The sequence below is a fragment of the Cuculus canorus genome, chromosome 9 (genome assembly GCF_017976375.1).
Source record: "Cuculus canorus isolate bCucCan1 chromosome 9, bCucCan1.pri, whole genome shotgun sequence".
Lineage (NCBI taxonomy): Eukaryota > Metazoa > Chordata > Aves > Cuculiformes > Cuculidae > Cuculus > Cuculus canorus.
In genome coordinates, this window is record NC_071409.1 from 24,866,134 (window position 1) to 24,893,667 (window position 27,534).

Consider the following 27,534-nt stretch of genomic DNA (forward strand, 5'->3'; position numbering starts at 1 on the left):
CCCGTGCCATGGCAGGGCAGCTTGGAAGTCAGAAATGAAGGAGGGGTCATTCAGATAAGTGGTCATTGCCCTCAGCTCTGATCCGTGTACTATGAACTCAGATGCAGCCATGCATCCTCTTCCACTGCCTGTCCCGTCTGGGGCTCCAACACCTGGGAATCACTGCCTCCAACCCTGCTAGTGCGTTGGGTAGAATAGAGCAAGGATCAGGTTGTTAACAGCACACATTTTTAACTGAGTGCATTTGTAATGATACCCAGAATAGCAAGTAATTGCAGCAGCCTTATAATATTACCCTTAATCAGGAAGTATTGGTCTTGCATCCCAATTGCGAATGCAAACTCAAAGAGGTGCCAAAAAGAAAAGAGAGGTAAAGTCCTCCAAGAAGGTAGCACTGAAGCTGTCTGTCCACTTAACATCACAGTACTGGAAATTCTGTCAGCATTTAAGTTTCCCCAGTCTTGCACTTTCTCAAGAGATGTTCATAATGTGCCAGCATGCGCTTGGCTGCGATTCTATCCGTGTATGCAGCTACAGCAGAGAGGCAGCATTTGGTGTGGCTCAGATTTGAATCATGCGGGGAATGAAAGTTTTATAACCCCAAACTGAGTGGCGATACTGCATAGGCAGGTGACAGATGCCACCCAGGCAGGTGACCCTGGGCTGACAGGCGATGCAGTTAATGAACACTGGCACTAAGTAGACGGTCAGCATCCGTGTGCAGTGTGTGCACATCCAGCCGCACGCTTGCAGTGGGACTAGGAATGCAGAAAGGCAGAGCAGACACACCCCTTCTGTTTCATCTTCCTAACAGGCTCCTGCAGCTTTCCCCCTTGCTAAGCCTGGAGTACAGAAGTGCAGAAGAATATAAGCAGCACTCTGGCTTGTGATGCACAGCCCTAGAGCAGCCATGGGCTTTACGGGAATGACATTCACGGCTGACATCAGATCTGAGTATTTGCATTGGATTTCAGTGGCAGCATCAGAGGTGTGGCTTAGCAGGGACACTGGTTCAGTCTTCTGATCCAGTGAAGGGGTAGCTCCGTCTGAGAAGATACTCACTCCCCGCGGCTCTGCTATCCTGCTTGCATCCGACTCCTCCCTCCTGCAGCTCAGAACAGCGCAGGGTGAATCCAACAGCCTCTCATTTCTACTATGTTTCTCCCTGGGCTACTAGAGCTTGAACATACGTGACATTCTGCCTTCGTTTCAGCTGCACTCGTGAGTAAGGCACATTGCCTGATATCTCTCAAAAGTGAACGGCATATTATTACCTGAAGAGCCTAAATTAACCATCTTCCAGTACTGAAAGGATTATGAAGAGCTGCATTTTTTTAGCACCTTTGATACTTCATTGTTGCCTGATTTTTCGAGAGGATGACTTGTTCTGGTTTTCAAGGATTCCTTCACCTGAATATTTCTTCATCAGATGCCACAAAGGAGAGTCTAGGAAAACAAAGAAACTTATGATTTGGAGCTAACCATTCTGGTTTCAGCTAGCGAAAACTTGCAGGCAGTGAGAAGGCAGAGAAAAAAATTTGCCAAGGACAATGTCGGTAACGCCTGATAATTTGTCACTCAACGGGACGAGTTTCTTTGCTGAAAATCATAACATGGATAAGCCTAGCGAGCAGAGAACTTTGAATGTCTTTCTATTCTGCTTGACTTTTATCATTGCATTCACAGCACTTCTGGGCAGCATTTATTCACTAGTTTCCCTGCTGAAAATGCAAAACAAAACCACGGTTTCAACGATTGTGACCTCTTTGTCGATAGATGATTTGATCAGCATTGTGCCAGTGATTATTTTCATGCTCACTCAGTGGTCAAGCGATGCTCTCCCCCAGCCTCTGTGCACCACTTCAGCGCTTATATATTTATTCCAGGGCATTTCGAGCAACCTGAAAGGGTCTCTTATAGTTTCTTACAACTTCTACGCCATTAACAAAACTGAAACAATGAACAGCAGTACTTCCAAGCGACGAGTGAGCATGGTATGGGCCATTCTTACCATCTGGATTGTTAGTTTGCTGATCTGCATTTTGCCTCTCTGTGGTTGGGGCAAATACTCTCCCACCTCCTGGGGTTGCTTTGCTGACTGTGGCAGTTCCTACATCTTGCTTTTATTTATTGTCTACTCGCTGGGCTTTTGCCTCCTCACAGTGCTGTCTGTTCCTCTAACCTACCAGCTGCTGTGCTCAGATGAGCAGCAGCTATTACTCATGGATTACCAGGAAGTCTCTCGAGGCTGCATCACCCCTGGGACACCCACAGGCTGCAGCACTGCTACCCCGTCCCTTTCACCGGTGGACCCTGCGGATAAAACCTTGAAGCATTTCTCAAACACATGTCCAAGCCCCGAGGCAGCTTTTAGGAAAGACGTGGCTGAGAACAGTGCACTCGAGCCCCGCTGCGTGAACAGCATACAGAACAGGAGCTTCATGGTGGGCTTCGCCCAGAAACGATTCTCACTGATTCTTGCATTGACAAAAGTCATTCTTTGGCTTCCAATGATGGTAAATTGTCAGAATGTTTTGTTTTCTCATGTTTACTTACATTTAAATGGCATGTGAGCTGGTGTGCCATGGATTGAAATAGATCAACATTGCAATTGTTCTTCATAGCATAGTTTCTGCCAGCAAAAGTCCCTCTAAGCAGGTTTATGTCACTACCTGAATTAAACTATCTTTCAGCAGGCTTAGCAGAGCCTGATTCATCTGTACGTTACTCTACCATCGTACTGTTTGTATCACCTGAATACAAGGATGAATAAGGTCCACCCTTTTGTATTGCCAGCTGTCTGACACGCTTTTGTTCAGCATTATGGGGTCTGTGAATTATCCTAAGCTAGCTCTTCTGCCCATCCTCACAGCTCTGAGTCACATTCTTTGCCAGGCTGGTTAACAAATAGGGGTTTGCTAGAAAAATGAGGTTTGCAGGCATCTTCGTGATCTCTGTAGCATTGGGGGGGTGGGAGGGCTGTCTGTTTGCATGCACTGATGTATTTGGGAACAGCCACATTCATGTATAGTTAGAAAGGAGCCTGTGGAGAGCATGGCACGTGGGTCTGGGGCAGTGGTATCCCTGTCCCTGGGATGTTACAGACTCAGCGCCTGAGCTTCTCTCCGTGGGAAGAGAGCATTACAGATCATCTGCAGCACAGCCCTTTGTGGTGCTAAGTTCTCTCTCCTGCTTCCCACCAGGAGCTGAGTTTCTCAGTATCCTGCAGGAGAGACCAAGCTAGCAGTCTCTTCTAAGTTGCTTGGGTTGCAAGTTGCTTGTTTCAATAGTGATCAGGTCTGTAGTCGGTTTAAGAACTGATTTTCTGAGAAACGTTGAATGAGGAGGAGAGTCTCTGTCAGAGTATTTTCTTCCCTCTCTGTTGGAAACAAAATTGTTAGGTTTAGAAGGCATTAATGACAACCTCTGTCTTTTACTTGTGTCGCATTCACGGTGAGATGTTCTCTTTATCCCTGGAAGTATCTTAAGTGCCTGAAGCAGTTAAAATTTCAAAATGCTCTGCCTTTCAGATACAAATGGTTGTCCAGCACATCACTGGTTTTCAAAGCTTTCCATTTGAGACCCTTAGCTTCCTGCTGACTTTGCTGGCTGCCACAGTCACCCCAGTATTTGTCCTGTCAGAACACTGGATCCACTTACCCTGTGGATGCATCATCAATTGCAGGAGGAATTCGTATGCAGTGTCCTCAGAAGAACTCAAAAGTGAGTATGGAAGGTTGGCATGCAGCTGGAATGTGTCTTGTCATAAACAGCATAGGATGTTAGTGTCACTAACAGCGCTTTGTACTCCTTGAAATCATTCAACTGAATTATATAGAAATTATTCAGAACAATAAATGACACTCGCAACATTCAGGCAAGATGGCTGGATGGATACCGGGGCAGAGAAGGTTCACTGGTTTTCCCAGGTGGCTGTCAGACCTTTTAGCAGAGTGTGATGGACTCTGAGTGCAGGTTTCACCCTCCTCTCCTACCCTAGCAAGGAAGTACCTCCCAAAATCTGACTCCTACTAATCAAACACAGGGAATATGCTAAACATGTTAAATGTTGTGGGGGGAAAAACTGTGCTACTGGTAAGAAAATGATAAGAAGGAGAGGAGCTATTGTTTGTACACCTGGGCTGTAGCTGCTAATCAGAAATCACAATGACACTGATAAGCAAGTAGCGAAGGATGTGATTTATGGGATTGGCCTGTATCTCACTGTGTTCTTGCCGCTGTTGGAAGCTAAGGAACTCCTCCACAGTTTTTGCCTAAAAGTATTTCCCTGCATTTTTATCACTGGGGTAACAGATGATGCCAGGCCCTCACTGGTGACCTCCCTGGGATCTTCTAAAGCTCTGTTTTCCTCTGGGCCTCCATGTAAAGCCAGCTGGAGCGATCCCTGCAGGGATTCTGTCACAGCCCATCTCATAGAATCATAGAATCACAGAATCATAGAATCATAGAATCATAGAATCATAGAATCATAGAATCATAGAATAGTTTGGGTTGGAAGGGACCTTAAAGATCATTCAGTTCCAACCCCCCTGCCATGGGCAGGGACACCTCCCACTGGCTCAGGCTGCCCAAGGCCCATCCAACCTGGCTGGAACCCCTCCAGGGATGGGGCAGCCACAGCTTCCCTGGGCAACCTGTTCCAGCGTCTCACTACTCTCATAGTGAAGAAATTCTTCCTAATATCTAGTCTAAATCTGCCCCTCTCCAGTTTATACATGTTCCCCCTCGTCCTATCACCACAAGCCTTTATGAACAGCCCCTCTCCAGCTTTCCTGGAGACCCCCTTCAGGTACTGGAAGGTCACTATAAGATCTCCTCTGAGCCTTCTCTTCTCCAGGCTGAGCAACCCCAACTCTCTCGGCCTGTCCTTGTATGGGAGGTGCTCCAGCCCTCTGATCATCTTTGTAGCCTCCTCTGGACCCGTTCCAACAGCTCCATCTCCTTCTTACGTTGAGGATTCGAGAACTGGACACAGTAGTCCAGATGAGGTCTCACAAGAAAGGAACAGAGGGGCAGAATCCCCTCCCTCCCTGCTGGCCACGCTGCTTTGGATGAAGCCCAGAATACGGTTGGCCTTCCGGGCTGTGAGCACACATTGCCGGCTCATGTTGAGCTTCTCATCTACCAGCACCCCAAGTCTTCTCTGCAGGGCTGCTCTCAATCACATCATCCTCATGTCGAGCTTCTCATCAACCAATATGTTCAGGTTCCTCAGGTGATAGCAGTGATGCAACTTCCGTTCTTTTCCTGAAGAACCTGACCATGAGGCAATGCTCAGTCAGAGAAACAGCAGACAGACAGCTGTCACTCCATGCACTTATCTCTAGTGAAAAACACACGCTTCTGCGAACATGAATAACGTTGTCATATTTGTAGCAAGAAGCCTGCATAGCGCTTTCCTGTAAATGTCCTGGCCACAGTGACCTATGGAATATCTCCATCTCCAGCGTTTGTTTATCGGCACAGAGGGACTGCATTTTGAATTACAAATGAAAATACGTTCCCAGAATTCTTCTGAGAGAAGTATTTGTTATTAAAATGTTTCATTGAAGCTTCTGGTAAAAATATCATTAGGGACCCTACAAGGAGGGAAGACAGAGCAATAGCTGGTTTTTTATTTCTGTTCATAAGTATTATCAAGAATAACTTAACAGAAGAAAAAAATCTGTTCCCTATTTATAATGCTGCAATTACATCAGTATATAAAGTAATAGATTTATGCATTAGTCTTTCAGAAGTGAGATGCTAACATTTGGATACAGTTGTCCATTCAGGCCTGGACCAAGGGGAATTGAAAGTGCTGGCAATTTTTATTTAGAAAGTTGTAATTAGAATTACAATTAGAATTCATTGGAATAGTTCAGTTGGAAGGGACCTACAAGGGACATCTTGTCCAGCTGTGAAAGTTAAGAGATAAATACAGAAGACCTGGGAGTTGTTTCCCGTTCTCTGGAGCAAAAGTCCTCTGACATCAGTGGATGAATTCCAGACATCTACTGCATATTTAAGGGGAAAGAAACACCCATTCTTATTCATGGCTTTCACTTGCTTCGAACACATTCTCTGAGTGCAGAACGCCTTGTGCTGCAACTGATGACTTTTTAGCTGCTTTCCTGGAGAGGATGACTGCTGCTCATCAAGAAGGCAGTTTATTTCAGGTGTATTTACTAATGCTGTTTTGAGAGGAAAATTCACAGCAGATGGAAAAGTAGCAATTATAAAATTATTTAAAGTAAGTCAGCACTTTCAGACATTTGTACCATGGACTCTTCTCAAGTTTTAACACGATGGCTGCTAAGGTCAGAATTTCATGCATGGTTAAAGGTGGTCCAGTAAGTGCGCAAACTACTGCATAGAAATAGAGGTTGGATAAACGTATCCCCATAATTCTTATTTTATAGTTTAGCATGGCTTCACGATTTCATTAGTGAAATAAAAGGCACTTCTTTAGTTCCTATGTAACGTAAGATGAAAAGTGGGAGGTTGAAGAAACTCAGGTGATCTTTTAGAAAGGAAGAAGAATGAAAAGGTATAAATAATGAGTGAGGATTTTTGTTTAATTGTTCAATTTCTGTGTAGACTTAGCTGGAGATTGACATGGAAGGTTTGTTATGGACTAACGAATGTTTTCTCATTTTGAACAATTTTTCAGCTTTAGGAACACAGCTGAAACAGACTCTGTATCGCAACATTGAAATATTTTCTTCTTGTTTGTATCACATAATACATCGTGTGGTTTTGAAAATGGCAGATAATCTACCAGCTTCTGGGAATCCATTAACTCTGGAATGTATAATTTCTGAATTCATTAAGAAGGCAGCATAATAACAGAGTATCTAAGAAGACATTCTTCTTAGCAATTCATTCTTTTTATGGATAGAAAATTGTCTGTTTCTTGCATGAGTGAAATGATTTATTCCATGTTTTAGAGTGCAATTTTCATTGTGTTTGTCATCTCATTTTTCTTCTTACTGTTGACTCTCTAATATGACATTTCTTCCCTTTCTACTTAGCCAAACGCAGGGGGTTTGAGTTCAACCTGTCATTCCAGCAAAGTTATGGAATCTACAAAATATCCCACGACAACCACCGCCACCATGACAATGATGGTAAATCCACGTCCTACCACAACCTGGTGAGCTATGACTGTGAGAACTCAGAAGACACCGGGAGAGGAAGCAGAGATCCCTCCGGCCCTGGGTCCAGCACCCCGGCTGTGGTCGACACCCCGCGAGGCCCCGGCCACCAGCCCAGCTCCCACCAGGAGCCCAGCTCCCACCGCCTCCCCCCTAGCAAAGCGGGACCCAGCGGAAGGGAAGAGGGCAGGCATTCCGATAAGTCAACCTTTCTCGAAGGACCAGAAAGGAGGTTGTCACATGAAGAAAGCCATAAACCTGAACTCACAGACTGGGAATGGTGCAGGAGTAAATCAGAGAGGACCCCTCGGCAGGTAAAATAGGAGTTTGTCCTTCTTTTTTTTTTTTACCTTACAAAAAAAAAAAAAAAATTTATACTTACATTGAAATTACTATTAGTCCTGTTGGCAGCACAGTTACTTTTAGTTAAAATTATGCTCAGCATTGCATGTGTTAGTAACCACACTCCTGTTTGCTGATTCTAATCTTGCTATAATGCCTTCTCTTCTTAATCATGGGGTATGAGTGATTACTATTATTTTGTGTGCACCTGCAGGATCTGCATGTGGTAAGAACACAGGATGAGTTATGTTTCTTTATCTTAAAAAATAGGAATTTTGTCTCCAGTAGACTCCAAAAGATTACATTTTCAAAAGTGTTTCCAAACATTGCCATGCTTACATTTTGGATAGGGAAAACAAAGGAACTGGAAAACCAAACTTGAATAGTAAGTCCCCAGATAAATGCAGATTTCAATCTGGTTACAGAGATTCCTATTAGAGTCAGACAAAACCATTCCAAATATTAAATGGTTCATTGCTTTCCTTTAGATTGTGGACAGTTACTGGGGAGAAGAAACTCTGAGTGTTTATTAGTTTTCAAGAGCTGTGAGAGAAAAGTGAGGGTGGAGTCTTAATACATTAGCACTTCAATTTAAAGGCTGTTAAAGGTGTCTGTAACCTCACAGACGTAGTATAGTTCATTGCAGAGAGGTTCTGATTCTGCTCCCTCGTATTTGCTGTGCTCTGCATTGAATCCAACAGAGCTTTCCACAGCCTGGGAGAAGAGGAATGCAAAACCCCATCGGCTTTAAGGACATAACATCTAAAATTAATAGAAAGCGCTCCTATATTGCTGTGTAGCTGTCACTGAAAAGTGTGTCCTGTTGATGTACCAGCATTGCCACAACAGCTGGCGTTTGCTTTCAGCTATCAGATTGCAGCATTATGGTCTGTTCCAAAGGGAGTCTTCATTTGCCTCTTCCTTCTGTGCTGATAGTGGCATATCAAGAATAGGAGGATCACTGATTTCCTCAGCTTGGCAGCATTTTGATTCTGCTGTAACAAATGATTTTAGTGCCCATGCTGGGAGGGTTTGCACAGACTTCTGACTGGAGTTGGGTTCAACACTGAAAAAGAGCTGTGCAAGAGAATAACCCCGAGCTACCATTTGTAGAATGTAGAATGAAATTGGATCCAGCTACTGTCTCCTGTAAGAACATGGGCTTGAATGGGAACTGCCAAGCTTTACTTTTGTTTTCTATGATCAGTGTTTGTTTAAGGAGCAAAACATCACAACCACTGCAGGTCGGATGCTCTCAAAGCGTGAAGGGAAGGATTGTTAGCCATTTATTGTCAACTGTCTGTCAAGCAGGCAATGAGTATAAGGATTTTCTGTCTCCTAAACATTCATGATTACAAACCAAGGGACAAAGAGTGGCGTAAGGATTGAAAAGAGGTAATACTATATCGTGCACTTATCTGCTCCTTCTGTGTGCACCTTTCCCAGGGCATTCATGCACCAGTACTCAATTTTGGTCTGCATGAATAGTGCATACAATGGTCTTCTGGTAGCATAGATACCAATTTTAATGAAAAAATAGGGGAGTTCTGTGCCCATACAGGTACTGGGTTTGTGGTTTATATCTGACACAGTCTCAGCTTCATGCTGCTGCTGTAAATTGACTGAGACAACTTAAAATGTCAGTTCTGCCCATTCACCTTTGAAAGTTTCCCTTGGTGGAATCCAGAAGGAGCCAGTATCAGCTTTCACTTTATCATGCATAAGGAAACACATGCGAAAGGACTAAACCAAAGAGCATTGGATTATTTTAAAAAATACTTTACTACTATCTAAGGTTGATTTTTCATTTTATTTGATTAAATATCAGGACCTTTTGTAGTACATGACAAAATTACTGCTTTTCTTCTGCTCTATTCGCACATTGAGAAGTTCGTATTGGCCACAGGAAAAGCAAATATTTAGCCTTTCTTTAGGACTGTGGCATGGAGAGGAAACCCTGCCAATGTTTGGAAGATGAAACTTGCATTAAAGAGGGTGAATTTAGGGTCCAAATAGGAGGGAAGGACTTGACCTTGCCTGCGTTATGAGAACCCCATCACCTGGGCTAGGTGATGTTGTCATGCTTTTGTAGCATGTCCTACAGAACCACAGCTTCTGTTCATCTTTCCAATGTTCCACTTGAGAGAACTCCACAATCAGTACAGTCTCTCCTTGCCCGTGTGAATTCTGATACCTGCAGATGCCCAGAAGTCCTGTCCTTCCTCCTGATGCAGCCCTGAGGTGGTGCAGGAGGCAGGAATTTGGGACGTGATGAATTCAGAAGCCAAAGCCAGTCTGCCGGGCTGAGGGTTACCTAAATTCTGAGGGTCTGACAGTGCACTGGGGAATTCAGTAGATGTTCACTTTTACGCATGAGCAGGAGTGGGACAGGAGCCTGTGTGAAGTCCGCAAGTCAGAAGCTGCAGAAGGCTTAGGGGTAGGAAAGGACCTCTGGAAGTCAGATAATCCAGCCTCCTGCTCCAAGCAGGGCTGACTTCAAAGCCAGATCACCTTGCTCTGGACCTTTTGCACATACATAGGTGAGATGTACGAGATGTATTTTATACCTGAATAAGGGAATCCCCTCTCCCTCTGACAAATACAAGTTTATGATTTGAGTCCAAATAGGGATTTGTTTGATTGTTCAAATGTGACTGATGAAAAAGCCAATATTTGCTCTCTTGCACTGTGCAGTGGTGAACTACTGTGTTTGTAGGCAAAAGTAAATGATGGCTCAGCCTGATTTTATTGACAAGTTCATGCTAACCCCTTGTGTGTCATGTATAGTTCGGTTAATAGTCGGTGTATCACTAGCTTTGTCGTTAACCAGGGCTCCCCTTGCAGCAGGTTCCAGATGGTGTTTAAAAAAATTCAAAGCTTTCCTTTTCACATCTCCTGTGGCTGCAGTTTCCAATCGCCAGCCCCGTGCCTTCCATTAGAGTGGGGATGAGCATCTCCTTGTGAAGTAGCCGGCAACGGCTGCAGGTGGATGGCTTTATTTGCTCTGGGCCTTTTTATGTCACTTTTGGACATACTTTTTCAATACTTGCATTAGGAGGATTCCCAGTTCATCCTTTCCTGACATTTTCCAGGCTATACCCCAGTGCGCAGCTGCCAGGCATTAAGGCTACTCTGGTCTGAAAGTTCAAGGCTTCTAAGCTACAGATCTCAGTGTTTCTGACATTCAGTGTGAGCTTCCAGAGCTTCATAGTGCTGACATTTGCTTTGCTGCTGAAAAAGGGCAGAATATAAACTCCAGCAAGCACTGTAAAAATATCTTTAATGCATTTCTCAGATGTGTACTGGATGAAAGATCAATTTGGGCTAAACTTTAAATAAGCTAAAAGCCACCCCTTTTATTTATCCTGTATGGAAATCTGTAACTAAGAGAAGTCACTTTCTCCTCATCACTCTCTGTTTCTCTCCTTTATTAAAAAAGGAGTCTTTCCTGGCATCTTTGACCATATACATCTGTGAATTTGTCAAGTAAGCCAGCCTGCTAGGGAGAAGGATATGAGTCTTGCAAAGAAAGGGATCATTATCCTAATAGGGTAAAAGTTCCTCGTCCTCAGTACTTTCAGCTTATAAATTGTTGGTCACAGATAAATATAAATGTTCTTATTACAGCGCTTTCTTTTCAACAAGCAGAACTTGAGGAAGAATAGCTATTACACATGGACTTTCAGCTCAGCTATTAAAAGACATGGTGAATGTGTCCTTACATGCTGAATTTCCACATAGCAAAGGGCAGAGATGCTTGGCATGAGAACTTGAGAAAAGCATATCCGCAGTCGTCCTTTGCGGCACCTGTCTGAAACACACAGACATATTGCTCTATATTGTTTTAAAAAGCTGTGGAATCATTAAAAGGTAAAGTAATAACTTGAAATCAATTCTGCTTTTTCTGCAGACCATATTATTTGGTGATGATTATGTAGAGAACTGTAATGAGAATGTGTACTTCTGCCACAGAGCACACTAAGGCCATGTTAGGTTCCAGAGTTTGTAGCAGTGAGTGAGATTTTACTGGCACTGATCTATAAAATTGACATTGTTTAAAGAAATTTGCTTGTGTGTGGGCATGTGTTGACTTACATTAAGCTGGTTAATTAGTTACGCTGTTTTGGCAGGGATCTGTAATGATTTGGGAGTAAAAATACATTAATCTGATAACATTAAACTGCTGCTGCTGCTGCTGCCTGGGAGATGCGGTGCAGCCGCGTTCCCTGCGGTGCACTTGGTTGGTGCGTTGCTCCTGAGAGGGCAGCAGGGATTGCAAGATGTGTTCCCAGAGAACTGGTGAGGAGATCTTGCTGCTGTTAGTCTTATGCTTCTGTTTTCTCAGAACTGGGGTAAAACCAGAGAAGAGCAGGAAGGAGAAGATTAAGTTCAGTCACATGCATTAATTTAGTTTAGAGTGAAAGGGCTTTGTGTCTGCTCCACAAAAGCCACAAAAAACACTCCAAAAGCCACAGAAATTGTGCTGGTCAAATGTGACACAGTTCTAGAAAGATCATCTTTTTTCGCGTTCTGTTTTGAGGAGTGTCTAATTTCCTATATACCATTAGTTGTAATTTTTTTTTAGCATTCACTAATTTACTCCAGTTCTGCGCCCACTCCTGTGCTGTTACCCAGTTCCAGTGACTGTACAGCTGCTGCTCTTCAAGCTTTTAACAGACCACAAGACAAAGTTACTGCAGAGTAGGGTATGAAGGGTTCTGCTTGTCATTTCCAGAAACACCCATACATGCAGACTGTGTTTTCCCTTATACTTCCTAGCAAACCCTCTGATTGTTCTACAAGGCATCTCTTGAGAGCTCTGCCTGTACTGACAGCACTTTGAAGTTCTCTGCTGTTTTCTGCAGGCTGCCATCAAAAAGAATTGACCTTCTTTCCTGGAAATGTGTTATTCCCCTGCCTGATTGGAGATGCTGCTGTTCTCACTGAGTTCATCCTAGTTCTGGCCCTAAAAAAAACCTGGGTTACGTTAGGAGTTGCTATAGTTGATGGAGTTCCATCGGCAGCTCCTATCACTGCAGCTGACGGGTTCTTCTGAAACCCAGATGTGTGTAATGCTAAGGTACTAAAGCTGGAGGTCTAGATTCGTTGAACTGCGGTGTCTCTAACACTTTCCCTCTGCCAGGGAGGAAGCCAGTGGTGAAGTGGCAGGTGCTCTGCAGTGCCCTGTTTTCCTCTTCTCTGCTCATTCATCTTCTGGCTCCCATGCTGGGAGGGCCCAGGGAAAGGAGCCGTGGGCTGAGCTGGAGATGGGAGTCTGCTTGCTTGACCAGTACTGAATACTCTTGAGAATATCATAGAATCATAGAATCATAGAATCATTTGGGTTGGAGGCAACCTTAAAGATCATCCAGTTCCAAACCCCCTGCCATGAGCAGGGACACCTCCCACTGGCTCAGGCTGCCCAAGGCCCATCCAACCTGGCCTGGAACACCTCCAGGGATGGGGCAGCCACAGCTTCCCTGGGCAACCTGGGCCAGAGCCTCACCATCCTCATTGTGAAGAAATTCTTCCTTATGTCCAGTCTAAATCTGCCCCTCTCCAGTTTATTCCCATTCTCCCTTGTCCTATCCCCACAAGCCTTTATGAACAGCCCCTCTCCAGCTTTCCTGGAGGCCCCCTACAGGTACTGGAAGGTCACTATAAGATCTCCTCTGAGCCTTCTCTTCTCCAGGCTGAACAACTCCAACTGTCTCAGCCTGTCTTTGTAGGGAAGGTGCTCCAGCCCTCCAATCTTCTTTGTAGCCTCCTCTGGACCTGTTCCAACAGCTTCATCTCCTTCTTACATTGAGGATTCCAGAACTGGACACAGTATTCCAGATAAGGTCTCACAAGAGAGGAATAGGGGAGCAGAATCACTCCCCTTGCCCTGCTGGCTACGTTTTTTTTGATGCAGCCCAGGATACAGTTGGCCTTCTGGGCTGTGAGCGTACATCGCCGACTCAATGTGGAGGTTACACCAGATATGTGTGACCTAATAGGAAGGGAAAGTGGAATTTAGATCTGTCCTGTCCATCATCTGGATAAACTCTGCTGAGCTTCCCATAAGTCAAGCTGGGGCAAAATGCACACATAACGTGGCAGTACAATGAGCTGCTGCCGCCTGCCGTCTCTGGTCATGATGCTGTTATAAGATCCAGCAAAATTAAGTTTGATACATCTCTGAATAAAAGCAGATTCTTTGTCTGACAGTTGCTTGGTTTGAAACAGTTTTGTCTTTTCTTTCTGGAAGGAGACCAACACTAAAGCCACAAAAAGCCAGTAGAGAAGCAATGTTTGCCCATTACATTTTCTGTCAGATGGGCTGGCAGTCCCCTGAGTGGAGCAGAAAGAAATGTCTGATCAGATGAGGCTGAGCCTGTGATTAAGAATAAAAATGCAAGAAAGCTGTGCATTTGGCTAAAGGCTGGGCAGCCACCTTGACAAAAGAGAATTAGTTTCAGCAGAATGGAAATGGGCCAGCACTGAGGACACAGGGGTTCAAATTTCAAACCCTGCCAATAACGCCTGCAACCGGATGCTTGTGAATATGACTTTGTCTTTGCTGATTTTAAAGTTAGGTGACTCGCAAGGTGAGATAAAGACAGAAGGATTCCATAGTTTAACACACAACCCTGCATTAATGGTGGTGTTGGTCCTCTTCAACAGCCTCTTCACGTGCTGTACGAGGGGTGAGCATTGCAGGCTGACCTGCTGACTATGTCACCAAACAGAGGCCTGATATTGAAATAGGGTCAAAAGGTACAGCTCTTGCCAGTAAATGATGCTCTTACCTCAGGTAATAAAATGGGGTTGGCTTTGGAAGCTGGGCGGTCAAAAGCCGATGTGGGCTGGTTACCTTTAGCAACTCAAACTTTCTTAAAATGGGGGGGAAAAAAATCCAACCACATTTTACTGAAGTTTGTGCATAGCAAGGTTGGTCAAGAGTGAGTCTGACCGAAAGCACTCGAGACCAACAGCCCACCTTTTAGTCAGGTAAATAATCTGTTACATTTAGTGGGGCTTTATCACAGTCTGCATAAATTTCATTTGAGAAACTGCTGTGTTTTCATACGGCTGATGCCACCATCCACGCCAGCACTTCAAGGGAAGTAACATGTAGCAGGACTCACTATTTTCCAGTGCTGTCTGCTGAGAGGAGGGATAGTGGCTGAATCACTTGCCTGAAGCCATTCAAGGAAACAAGGCATAAGATGTCTCTCCCTACATGACTTTTTCTCCCTCTGAGCAACAAGTGACACTTGCAGAATGCTGCCCATTTTGAGTTCTATTGTGACAGCAGGATTTTTTATGCTGCTCTTTTCAGACCTTAAATAAGCAGCGAGAAAGGTATCAATTACTTTGATTTAGCTTTTTGAAGAACAGGGTGCCAGACAATACATGGGGTGCCTTTGATTTTCTTTTGAAGCTCTGTCCTTCTTGGAGGGTGGCACTGCCTTGGAGTGATAGCAAAGATGCTGTAGCTGGCTGTCTCCTCATCATCTGTTCTGGGAGCAGAGTTACTCCATTAAAGCTATTTCTCTGGAATAAAAGTGGCATGAACGGAGAATGAGGCAGCGGGTTTTATTTAATACCTGTATAGGCTGCTATAATTGAGAGAGAGACGAAAAATGGTACTTGTCATTTCTAACTTTCTCTCAGATGCATTTTTGAAAGATACCTTTAACATCTCATAAAATGCCAGTGTATCTCCCTTTCCTGAAGAGACAGAGTTTAAATATGCCATGTATTTTGTTGCCTGTATTCATGTGCCTTCAGGCAACAGAAATCTCCCAGGCTTGCAGAATGTTACAGGCTTTCTGACTATCTTTTTTCTTTGACTTCATATCTCACCTATGGGTTGCCTCAAGCAAACTCTGTACAGAACTTATTTACGAGTCCTGCAAAGAGAAAAAAGAGGAAGGTTGTGTGAATTATTTCACTTGCGAGGAGTCAGCACTCTATGTCTGCAGTTTGAAGTTTTTTTAGTAAATACGCAGGATCTTTCTCACTCCAGGAAAGCTGTAAACACCAGGCACAGCATAGAAGCTGACATACAAATGGACTTGAAGATTATATTTGCTTTCCACTGGCCTATTTAGCTCTATCCACGCTAATCTGTGATGTTCTCACCAGATCTCTTCCTGCAAGCTGTGCCTCCTTGGTTGCGAAATCAATGTAGCATTTCACCATCACATTCTATCTTTGTTCTGAGTGGCACAAAGTGCAGTGGTCCTTGCGATGCTTGCTGGCTCTCTGCTGGCGGTTGAACTTCACTGGGAGCTCTTGAATGGCACAAACAGGAGAAATAATTGAGATCAGAAACATTTGCCTGGGAGGGCAAGGCTGAATATAGGCAGGCTCCTATAGTGCTTCCCTCATGCTGGCAGCCAGCTTGCTGTGGCTGTTTGTTTGTCTGCTTACTGCTTAGATAAATAAGCAACAGCTTTCAGATCTGTTGCTTAAACAGATTTTTATGAATGCTAGATACAAGTATACATGCACATAGGGAAGCAGAGAAAAAAATAATAGACTGGGCTGTGGAGCAGGACTGAGGATAAATTAGCTTTGTGGAGCTGGGCAATGGCACTGTGTGTCAGGGACTCTTAGGAGAATCAGTCCTGCAAAAAGCTGCCACTGGCTGATACCAGTGTTCTTTCTCTGAGAGAAGAGACAATGATGTGAACAAAATCAATATCACACTGACCAAGGGATACTTGGACATCAACCCTAATGCCACTTAATGGAATAGGAGTTACAAAAGCAGTGCCATTTAGACACCTTTCAATAAAGCCACTGCATTGGCGGCTGATATGTTCTCCATTTTTCAAAGGCTTCCACTCTTCTTCAAAATATTTTTCTTTACTATATTTTCCTAGTAAGCAAATCAGCATTTCAGTTCAGCTTTATGATACCTGCAGCTCACCAGAAGGCCAGGTAGCGAGCTCAGAGCTTTCTTCCCTGACTGGCAGAACACACATCAAATAGACTTCACCAAGTCTGGGGAAAAGGGTAAGGCCCAGCTTTTTGCAGGTGACTCCCATGAAGCCCAGCAGGAAGGAGAGCCATGGACTCATCGGAGTGGCCTTGAAGCCAGGTGACTACTGAGCATCCTGACCCATAGCGCAGGGCGTCCCTAAGGTGCCATATGCATTACTTGTGGAGTATTGAAGGGCTTTCTCTTGGGTTCAGGCACTTCAGCCCCAGACAACCGAGTACAGATATTCTCGTGGACAGATGCAAGTATTGTTGCCTTGGAAGCCTCTGCTGCGCTTTCTGTCACTAATTTGCTCCAGATAAAGGTCTGTGCGCATTGGGCAGGCCAGTGACAAACGTTCAGTTCATCTGAGGTGAGCTCGTCTATTCTTGCCATACCCTGTTAGCTCTGAATTTACTGCAGTCAGCTTCAAAAAGGGCAAATCAGTGCAGTAACTAATTTTACTGCAGCTAAGTTGGTTTTTTTTTTTTTAGAGAAGTGGAAAACTAAGCCTCTATTTTAAAATAAACAGAAAACACATTGTCTCTGGAGACAAACGTCGGGTTCCTTACTGGAAGCATACTAAAAATAGAACTTTTCAGCTAGAGCTGTATTCCACCAAAGTAATTAGGAATGCAAACTCATTAGAGATTTATTTAGGTTGCTGATAATTCTGTTTGAGAAGGCCGTCTGGCCCGATGGGAGTGGCGTTGGACTGGGATCCAGCAAAACCTGCCATCAATTCTTGGCGCTGTTGCTGCCATTCAGAAGGCTTGGGAGAGTCGCTCTCCACCCTGGAACCTCCCATCTGAGCTCTCCTACCTTTTCTAGAGACCAGATGCACACTCCAGATGATAGGATTTCTACTTTGCTGTAACATTACACTTGTCTTATTATTCCAGGGTCTGTGATTCATGACATTTGAGAAGCAAGAATCGCGAGGGAAAAGTCTACAGACTGCCTTGTGCTTGAGTCTGCTACTTAGATGTAGGTGTGTAGAACCAGTTGAGATGCCTTAAGTTGTCCCACTTGGTCTCCAACTGCTTCCTCAGGAGGCTGTAGGTCTCCAGTTAGTCCTCTGTTATGTTTGAAAGTTTTTTAAGATATCTTGACTCTTCACTGGCATTCCTAATGACGTTAGGCAATGACGTCTGGGCAACTAGTTCAAACTTTAAATGTCTGAGTAGGCAGCCTTCTTGCATGGGCAGGGAGGGTGACTCCTGTCTCAGGTGTGCTGGAGTATCCTCCAAACAAATTTTCTTTTTCTCCTTGGTCATGTAGGAATTCCAGGCCCTTAAGCATTTCCTTTCTTCCCCCTGTTAAACTTTTTTTAATCCACTGGCCTTTACCATACCGGAACAGCAACATATTGTCTTTAAAATCAAACTGAGCTGTGAGCTACCTGAGATAACATTCAGGCTCTGAATTGACATCTTTGATTTCAGTCACTAAAAAGTACTACCTAGCTAAGGATCCACTGCTGGAACAGAGTCAGCTTTCTTTTCAGGAGGTGAAGTATTCATTGGTAACTCTCCATTGGAGAATGGAGCTGTTTCTGGTTCCCTCTCCCTGCTGTGCAATTGTCCACTCCCTGAAACAAAATCTTACCAGGAAATCCTGGGAAGCGTGTGCATATCCAGACCAGAGGAGGGTTTCTCCAGGTGCTAAGCACTGGGAAACTGAGGCTGCCAAGTTTAAGATCCTTGTCACAGGATGAATCCTGTTACACTTAACATAAAATGAGAAACGAATGTAGAAATGTTGGGTACTTGAAATATTAATGTTAGCCTTAAAGAATTTTCTCTGCTTCCTCTGGCAGAATGAATTCTCGATCACTTGTAAACCAGAGGTTTGAATTAGTTTGAACATCACATGTAAATACATAAGAAACAGGATTCAAAGCTGACGAAAGTCATACATTCCTGACTTTTATGTAAGTGCCCAAGTTTGCAAATTGCTGATCAACTCCTGCAGACGCTAAAGGGAAGCAGAGGGAATGCTGTATGCCCTTGAGAGGCTCTTACCGATGTGCAGAATGAGGCTCTGCTCTGGCAAGTGTTGAAATTACAATTTTCTTGGAGTGCACTTGCAGCTTAATGCCCCTTTATTAATATTTCACATATATATATCTATTTCATGGCAAACCAGAATGAAAGGGTGATTTTCTTTGGTTTCTGCCAGTTTGCAAGGAGAAATGCAATGACAGATTCTGTAAAAGTTACCTTCTTCTTTCCCTTCCCCATCAAAAGAGCTGTAGGGATCAAAAACCTCTCTTTTCTGTTCAGGGAAGGTTGGGGAGTTTCTCGGTTCTCTAAATGGCCTTGGTAGGATCCTTAGTAGAACGAGTTAGATGGCTCGTGCTGGGCCCTTTCTCAGTACCTGGAGCATTTCCAGATGGAAAGCTTTGTGCCAGTCCCGCTGTTGTGGGGCTCGCTTGCCCCTGCAGAGGCTGAGTCCTCCCCCATGTGCCAGCAGCTTTCTCACGGTGAATCCCGCTCCAACTCTGCCCAGGCAGCTGGAACAGGGCAGGGGAGCCCAGTCTTAAATGACAATGATTATGAGCAAGGTTTGCCTCTGAGCAACAACAACTGCTTTTTGTCTTCTGTGATATCTGGAACGTGGATGATCTAATTTAATAATGAAAGGCTTTGCATTATCAATTATGCAAAGATTTCGCTGTTCGGCGTGCGTCAGCACTCCTTAAGGGACATGTACATTTGTGATTTATTTCATTGTAATTTTTTGTCTTTGCTTGTTAAAAATGCATGTGCTGGTACCCTTACCCTCCCGTGAAATCCCTGTCCCAGATTCTAACAGACAGAACCGCCGTCAGCCATCTCGGGCAGGAGCTGCGCAGAGGGCATATCCTGTGGCAGGGCAGGATGGAAACAAACACTCGCCACACAAAGTCAAACCAGGCAAGGAAAAGGCAGAATTCATGGCAAATATCACAGCACTGGTGATCCTGCAGCATTCCTGAGTGATGCCGTGCATTAAACATGTTTGTAAACTATCAGTGTGCTGTTTCTACGATGCAGACCTGCAGAAAACAGCCCTCCAGAGGGGGAGCTCAGATTTAGTGCTGGTTTGCAGCTTCGCTGAGACCCGACAGATATTCAGTGGGATTCAGTTAAAGCTGGCCTCAGCTGAAAGATGGTGATTTGGGATTACAGACTGTTTTGAGTTTCTTCAGTTTATTTTAATCGAAACATTTGAGCGTTTCCAAATGGAAACCGTTCATTGGATCCTACCAGAAATTTAAAAAAAAATATAAAAAACTAAGTATTTTATATGCATATGCACTTACATACAGTGAATAAATAAGTGCTTGTGTGGATCTGTGCATAAGAAATGCTACCTGTATGTGGATATAAAAACCAGAAGAGACTTAATTTAACATCTGCTGTGTTCAAGCAGGTAAGTGTCTGATCCTTCCTTCACCTCTCCCAGCTGAGAGTGAGTAAGGTCTCAGAAAGAGGAGGCTTCACTTCACAGGATCTGAATCATTGATAGCAAGGCTTCCTTGACCTGTGTAGTTACCATGGATGCCAAACTAGTATGGGATGCAAGAGAGTCAGAAAGAACGCACTTCAGCTCTGGCATGTCTTTGTGATAGTGCTACAAATCCTGGTATGACTGGTTCCAATAAAATAGACACAATAGTGGAGTTGTAGAAAATTTTCTGCATTCTACATTTCTACATTCACACATATATTCAAGAATAATGATGATTGTATACATATATATGATATGCTGCAAAACTGCTGAGACACTAAAGCTGCTAAATGGCGCTGTGGTTGAAAAGGGAGGATGTAATTCTATTTCACAAAGCTTTTTACAACAGTGCCTGATTCCTGTATGCATTGTCAAGACAGCATTGTCTTTGTGAAGATAAGCCAAGAAACAAGTGGCTGTTAGTTTCCTAGACCTTCTTAGAAACACCTTCTGTGTGGGAGGAGTTAATATCTGTATTTCTTTTAGAAACTAGGTTTTCTTTTTAATACAGGAATACAAAGCATGTGGACAGAAAAGCATGGAAAGAGGCCGGTGGAGTCATACTCTTCCAAAAAGAATTTTGAGCCCAGGCTGTGGACAGGGAGATGGCAGGCGTTCAGAACCAGCACAGTGGATCTCTTTCTGTTTTCACTGAAGTAAAAATGAATCATAACTTTTCTACAACTCCGGGTGCTCTTGTTCACACTAAAATAATGCAGAGATGAGATACAGAACCTGAGTGGATCAGCTGAAGGCCACCGTTAAGCATTACTGAAATTGCTTCCTGTTCCTACGCCTTTAGAATTCAATTGCATCACAAGGCTTAAAACCAGAAAGCTGAACCATAGGTAACAATGGGAGTGGAAGATAAAATACTCTTCACAGGATGTATCAGGATATTTAATAATGACAATAGGGTCAAGATAAGGGTCACTTTCTGTTCTCATTACTAGTGATTTGAACTGAAGGTAATTTCAGTAATAATTGGTTTTACCTATCTGTACATAAAACCAGAAATGCATTCTTCCCTCTTTTAGACTAACAGTGGTTTTATTCACAGCATGGTGGTGTCTGTCGCAGCTATGAGTGCACAGCATTGTGGGGTACAGTTTGCAAAGGGACAAGTGGATTCTCTACTTGCAGAAACAGGCAAAGTTGTCTGTAATTGAACACTTATTTCTACTGGAATTCTTCTAGTGGAAAATAGACGTCATTTACTGGCTTCCTAATTAGTGACTGAGAAGTGGCACAGAAGACTTCATCTGTCCCTGTCCCTTCTAAAAGTAAATACTCATTTCTTAACAGAAAACAGACTTTCAGAAAGAATTACTAAGTTTGTGGTCACTGGACAATTTCTTATTCTCCAGAACTGGATTATTCATTCCAGTGAGTGAGGATTGCTGACAATCTCCCTCCAGGTGCCTGAGACATATCCTCCATCTTGATGTTCAATCTGACAAACCTGCAGTGTTTTATTAAGTAGAATGTAACCTTGCGCTCAAGTAATCAATTCTCATTTCACTTTATTTTTTCATCCTCTTTAGATGTCTCTCGGTACAATCTAAGGGCCGGTTTAGACTGCTCTACAGACTCTGAGCTTGATTAACCGCCAGAAATGCAGACACTACCAGATTAACTTAAGGCAGAAATGTTGACCCTAAAAGGACTTTCAGTGTCGATTGTGGGAACTAGAGAAAAGGCTGGAAACAGAGCTATAGGGCTTTTGTCCTATGGAAGCACCATTCTAAATGTGTGTTACCAGAATGGTAAGGTATCCAGGCTCTATCTGTTGCAATATGCAAGACACTAACCCTGTGCCTCCATCTGCAGTGCTTGGAACCAGAAGGCTTTGCCCACTTGATCTTCCCCTGGGACTTATTTGTTGCTCTGTCTCTGCTGGTGGCCTTAGCAAGCACCTGGGATGGAAGACAAGTGGACAAGAGCTTCCCCAGCTGAGAAAAGAGTTATTCTCTCATCACTCCTTTCCTGGAGGAGTGATCCTAATTAATAATTGCTACAGAAAACGTAACTGCCAACACCTAGCTGCTTTTCAAAAAGGCTCCTTTGTCATAGCTTTGAAACAATGGTGCTTACCTTCAGGAGAGCCACGCTTGAGGGAGCCCCTGTGCCCACCATGGTACTCAAACAGCGGCCAGGAGCTGGCAGAGGGCTGCTGTCATCTAACATTCACCAGTCTAGGACCTTTGCCAGCTTGATGACACAGCACGATAGTTTCCTCTGTAACCGCTCATCGGAAGAACACTTGAGGACCATTTTTCTCTGATAAATCTATTAAGGAGACTAATACAACTTTGATTTCCTTCCAGCGGGGCAAGACAGCTCCTAGCATTTTGTCAGGCAAATTCTTTTGTCGAAGGACCACATTAAGTCACAGTCTGGCAAGATTTTTCTATGCAATGAAACCTAATTTCCTTTCCATGCTCTTTAGTGAAGATGAGGTAATGTGGCACTTGATTTAACTGTGCGGTTACAAAGGTGTATCTGATTCAATAACGGTCTCATCACAACAACTTCCTTTAATAATCAGCAAACAATTGCCCTTCCCAGCTCCCTATGAACAATTTCACCTTTCTAGTCAATATCCTAAACTTCTCTGTTTCCGCTCACTTTCTAGGTTTTACTGGAAAGGAAGTATTAGACAGGACTTGTCCAGGTGGAAGGGGTCCTTCCAGTGCTGAAGTGATGCTAGCACTGCCCCATGCTGCCCATTATTAGACCTAGTCTTTCTGTCACTCCTCCTCTCCTCCCTCTCTCTCTCTCCTCACACCGTTTGTGCAGCACAAATCAGTACCCAGGAGGACAAGAGTGGAGTGTTGGTTTCCGAGGGTGAGCTGTGGGCATCCCTCTGTAACTTGCCTGGGAAAGACTGGTCCTTTCCAAACCCTTACAGTTTCTGTTGTTTTACTCTTGGTTGCAAGTATGTTAATCACAACACTCACAAACGAAGAGGCATATCCTGCTCTCCTAGTTGTCTGCCTCTCTTATCTTAGCTCTCCCTTGCATGGATAATAAGAAATGTGAGTGCTATCCAAACTCCTTAAATGCCTCAGGCTTACCTTGATAAATTAACTGCCATTTTTCACCCCATGCATCAATTTCTCTAATATTGTTTGTTATTTCCAAATAATCCAGAAAGCTATATGCTTTAAGGAGGGTTTCTGTGCATGTGTTGGTGTGTGTATAGAGGAAGGACAGGTGAGGGTGAGGCTTGGGCTGCTGATTTGCCCCACCAGGCAGCAGCAGCAGGGTAGGGAAGCACCTTAGCTGGAGAGGGAGCTGCAGCACAATAGGTATAATTTGGAGTTCACATAACAACATGACCTGGAGTTAACTGAGGGAGATTTAAAGGATCGTCAATGGGTCCAAAAGCATTATAGGAAGGTCATCGAGATGCTGAAGCCCCTCCAGAGGACAACAAAGCTGATGAAGGGTTTAGAGCACAAGCTTCATGACGATCAGCTGAGGGAGTTGGGGATGTTTAGTCTGGAAAAAAAGCAGATTGAGGGGAGACCTTATCACTGTCTACAACTCCCTGAAAGGAGGTTGTAGCAAGGTGGGGGTTGATCTCTTCTCCCTGGTAGCCAGTGACAGGAAAAGAGAAAATGGCCTTTAGATGCGCATGGGGAGATTTAAGCTGAATATTAGGAGGAATTTCTTTACTGAAAGGGCTGTCAAGCATTGGAAGAGGCTGCCCAGGGCAGTGGTTGACTCACCATCCCTGGAGGTGTTTAAAAGTTGAGCAGATGTTGTACTTGGGGAAATGGTCTAATGATGGACTTAGCAGGGCTGGATTGATGGTTGGGCTCAATGATCTTGAAGGTCTTCTCCAAACAAAACCATTCTGTGATTCTGTAACAACAGTGGCAGAGAAGACTGTGCAGGGTGATTCACCTTGCTACCTGGCACCTTTTCAATACCCTTGGTGCGTGCTTCTCCCTAGTGCCTGTGTGGGTGCAGAGCTGGGTTCTCCAGCTTCCCCTGCTTTCAGTGAGCTTCTCTGTTGTGCATTTCCCTCTAAACCAGTGTAGCCTTTCCACATGAGCTGTCCTGTCCCAAAGTCAGTATTTCACTGCCTACCAAGAACTCCACTTTTGGCAAAGCTGCGGTTCACTTTAATACTATTTTTTAGTGAATAAGAGCAAGTTTTCAAATGCGAATCCCTGACCGTCTCAGTAAGCAGTCAGAGCCCAACGGCAGCAAAACAGATGAGGATGGAGCAACAGATGAGGCCTCAGTGAGATTCTCCTGAACCTGGGTCCAATGCTTCTTTGCTGTGTGTGCCTACTATTGCCATTGCTTTTGTTCTGTCCAGCACGAGTCACTGAACAACCATCACAGTTAAAAATGAGAGTATCTGTAGCATGAGAATGGAGTCGGGATCTGTCCTGCAGCGCTATGGAAGGGAACACGCAGCCACCTACCACCAAGTGAGCCACCACCGTCCACACAAGAGCAAGCTCTGTCCTCTGTTCTCCATGTAGGCATTTGCAGTGGTTTCTTTGTGCAATACTTTTATTTACTTAGAGCCTCTGAAACACTATTTTCATTGCAAGTGCTAAAAATTCTTGGTTTGAGCATGACCTTTAGTACTGCAGAGCTGTAACAGAATTTTCTTTCTCTCCCTTCGACAGTGTGAAAATTCCTCTACCAAAAAAGTCAACCTTGTTCTTGAAAAATATCCTGTATTAGCTTCTACAATCACTGTGCTACTTGTTCAGCAGCGAGGTTCTGGGTGAGCCCTCCAGCCATCAATGTAGTGGCTCCGCAAATCCTTATTATAGATTTTCAGCTGATACTGTTGAATGAACATTTCCATAAAAATAAATTAAAAGGCACAAAAAAAAAATCTTCAAATAATACCTGACAAGTTGTTCTGGCAAGTTCAGCTTGGTAGCTAAGCCATCTAACTTTAGGCACCTGATCTAATGAAGACTATTTAAGACAGGGTGACCAAGGGGAACAGATGGTGTCAACATAAGGTTTTGGGGTTCAACAATCTACATGTAGACTGTATGAGAAGCTCTGGAGATCCTTCCAGAGGTGCCTGTGAGTACTGGCTAGAGAGGTGCCTGGCTGTCTCACTGTAGGCTGGGTGCAACGAAACACTACATGTAGACTGTTCTAATAGTGTGTGTGTGTGTCCATAAGATGTAGCGGGGTCACAGTCACTTGGGATGTGACTTCTTACACTAAAGTGTATAATTATAAATACTTCTATCCACTCTTTAAAGTCTTAAATACCAGGTTTCTAAAATACTGCAAGGGAAAATCTCTAACAGTAAAATAAGTTAACAAGCTAAGCGTATTTGACTTATTTATAATGGATTCTAACTTCAAAAATTAGCATTAGATAATGGTTCTTCTTTCTCTTTTCAGCGATCAGGCGGAGCCTTAGCTATCCCTCTGTGTGCGTTTCAAGGAACTGTATCTCTTCAGGCACCCACGGGAAAAACACTCTCATTATCTACATATGAGGTAAGCACTGAAGGGCAAAAAATAACACCCACATCAAAGAAAATTGAAGTGTATCGATCTAAAAGTGTTGGACACGAGCCAAACCCAGAGGAGCCCCCTAATACATTTGCTGACACAAGTGTTAAAATTCATTTAGAGGTTCTTGAAATCTGTGACAATGAAGAAGCCCTGGATACTGTGTCAATCATCAGCAACATCAGCCAGTCCTCCACACAGGTAAGGTCTCCATCCTTACGTTATTCACGGAAAGAAAACAGGTTTGTCTCCTGTGACTTAGGGGAAACTGCCTCCTACTCCCTCTTCATACCATCAAATAATCCTGACAGCGATATAAACATATCAATTCCAGACACTGTCGAAGCTCATCGGCAGAACAGTAAAAAGCAGCATATGGAAAGAGGTGGCTATCAGGAAGAAATTCAGATGTTGAATAAAGCGTACAGAAAACGGGAAGAAGATGACAACAGCAATTAAAAGGCATTTAATCTATTCTTTCAAACTGATTTGACGAGCCATTGCTCCTCTTGACTCAAGTTCCCATAGCAAATACAATACCAACTATTTTTTCCTAACATATAAATTAATTTCATTTGGGTGCACTGTTAAATAGATGGAAACTTTTATTGATATATGGATGGGATAAGAAATACTTAAGTGCTTTACAGCTTTGCATAGTGAATTCCAAGTTATTTATGTATCTATTTATTCGAGGAACAATTGTATCTAAAAGGAATCCTAAATAGAGGCTTAAAAACCAGCTTTGGTTGGCGCTGGGTGGTCTGTCTGTGGGATCTGTGGTAAATGTGGGGGCAGCTCCACGGTGTGAAGTTATGACAGTTTTGGCTGATTTGCAATTCTGCTCTTACTGATGTGCCAGACTTGAAACATTTATCTGAAAACCTGTAGCCCAAACCTAAGAGGAGCTTATTTAGTTGACTGAGTAGATGATTAAGAGACATGTATGTGGTTTAATTTTCTGCTGCTCTATATATGGTCCGTATGTAATACCGATGTAAGTGGCCATTGTAGAGGCCTTTGAATATGGTCGGCTGAAATGTAAGCATGCACATTTTGTAAATATGATGTTGTGAAACTTGAGAGTGTTCTCATGGCTGGATATTTCTTTGATCAAATGTGACAAATGTTGGTTAATTTTATACCAGTTACACTGAAGAGTCCCCTTTTTGCCTCCATGATCTCTAACCAAGTTAAGAATTTTTGCACTCAATCCAATTAAAGGCAGTGTTTGAAATGTTTGAAGAGTTAGGGTGTCAGAAGTGATTTGAATAATTCTGCCTGAGTTGTTCCTAAGCAAGGAATAGCTTTACAATGTCACCTTGCTCCTCAAGGCCCATATGAAGCTAGTGCTTTTATCAACACAACCATGAGAGCGCATGTAGCTGCAGGAGACCCAGAGGCTCACAGCAAAAACACTAATGTGTTGGGGGTTTTTGTCCTGTATATTCTGTCAGTAAACCCTTCATCACTGCTCCTTGGATGGACTCGCTTTAGACCTGAATCAGGAGCTGGGGGTTACCACTGATTTGTGACTCCTTAAGAGAGGAGGAAGGAGCTATTCAAGACGGCCAAGCTTAGAGACTGAACTTAGATGTCAACCTTAACAGAGTGAGTCTGGTTACCTAAACCAAGTTCCTGCCCTGTATCACCCTCAGGAAGAGCCCATCTCCCTAGTGACTTATAAGGAACCTAGAACTAAATCTAAACCCAACCTTAAACCCGTGAATACTCTATTTTGTGTCAAATTCAGACAAGCCAAGGCAGAAACAGTGAATGGAGTCCTCAAGTCTTACCTTAAATATGCTGCATATACTTGAAATGACAGTGCGGTTTGACTGAGAGCTCTTTTTTCTGATGTTTTGTCATTCATCTCAGCTAAGGAGGTAAATATACTCCCAGGACTTTTGTCAGTATAGTTATTTAATGAATAGCTTTAATTTCCAGCGGCATACATGACAACACAGACATTTAGGTGTCTGCAGTTTTGCACTCAGTGGGAACATGTAAGGGAAAATAAGCTAAACCCTACTCAGGATTCCTATACGGGTTACG

The 27,534-nt window shown here is 43.6% G+C and overlaps 1 protein-coding gene across 3 annotated transcripts; it reads left to right on the top strand.

The window, feature by feature from the left end:
* The first annotated feature begins 987 nt into the window (after positions 1-987).
* On the top strand, positions 988-27,534 carry GPR149 (G protein-coupled receptor 149). Of its 3 annotated transcripts, XM_054074348.1 has the most exons (6): positions 988-2,516; positions 3,531-3,723; positions 7,035-7,471; positions 25,366-25,464; positions 25,601-25,680; positions 25,814-27,534. In XM_054074348.1, the coding sequence occupies exons 1-6, from the start codon at positions 1,551-1,553 to the stop codon at positions 25,842-25,844; spliced, it is 1,806 nt and encodes a 601-aa protein (XP_053930323.1). In that variant the 5' UTR covers positions 988-1,550; the 3' UTR covers positions 25,845-27,534. The 3 variants fall into 3 exon arrangements, with proteins under 3 accessions (XP_053930323.1, XP_053930322.1, XP_009565971.2); XM_054074347.1 differs by having other exon boundaries at positions 25,366-25,680; XM_009567676.2 differs by having other exon boundaries at positions 25,366-27,534.

Excerpts from the sequence above, each read along its gene's own strand:
- GPR149 (XM_009567676.2), top strand. The coding sequence starts at position 1,551 with ATGTCGGTAACGCCTGATAATTTGTCACTCAACGGGACGAGTTTCTTT. Across the intron at positions 2,517-3,530 it reads TTCTTTGGCTTCCAATGATG|ATACAAATGGTTGTCCAGCA; the intron begins GTAAATTGTCAG and ends TCTGCCTTTCAG. Across the intron at positions 3,724-7,034 it reads GTCCTCAGAAGAACTCAAAA|CCAAACGCAGGGGGTTTGAG; the intron begins GTGAGTATGGAA and ends CTTTCTACTTAG.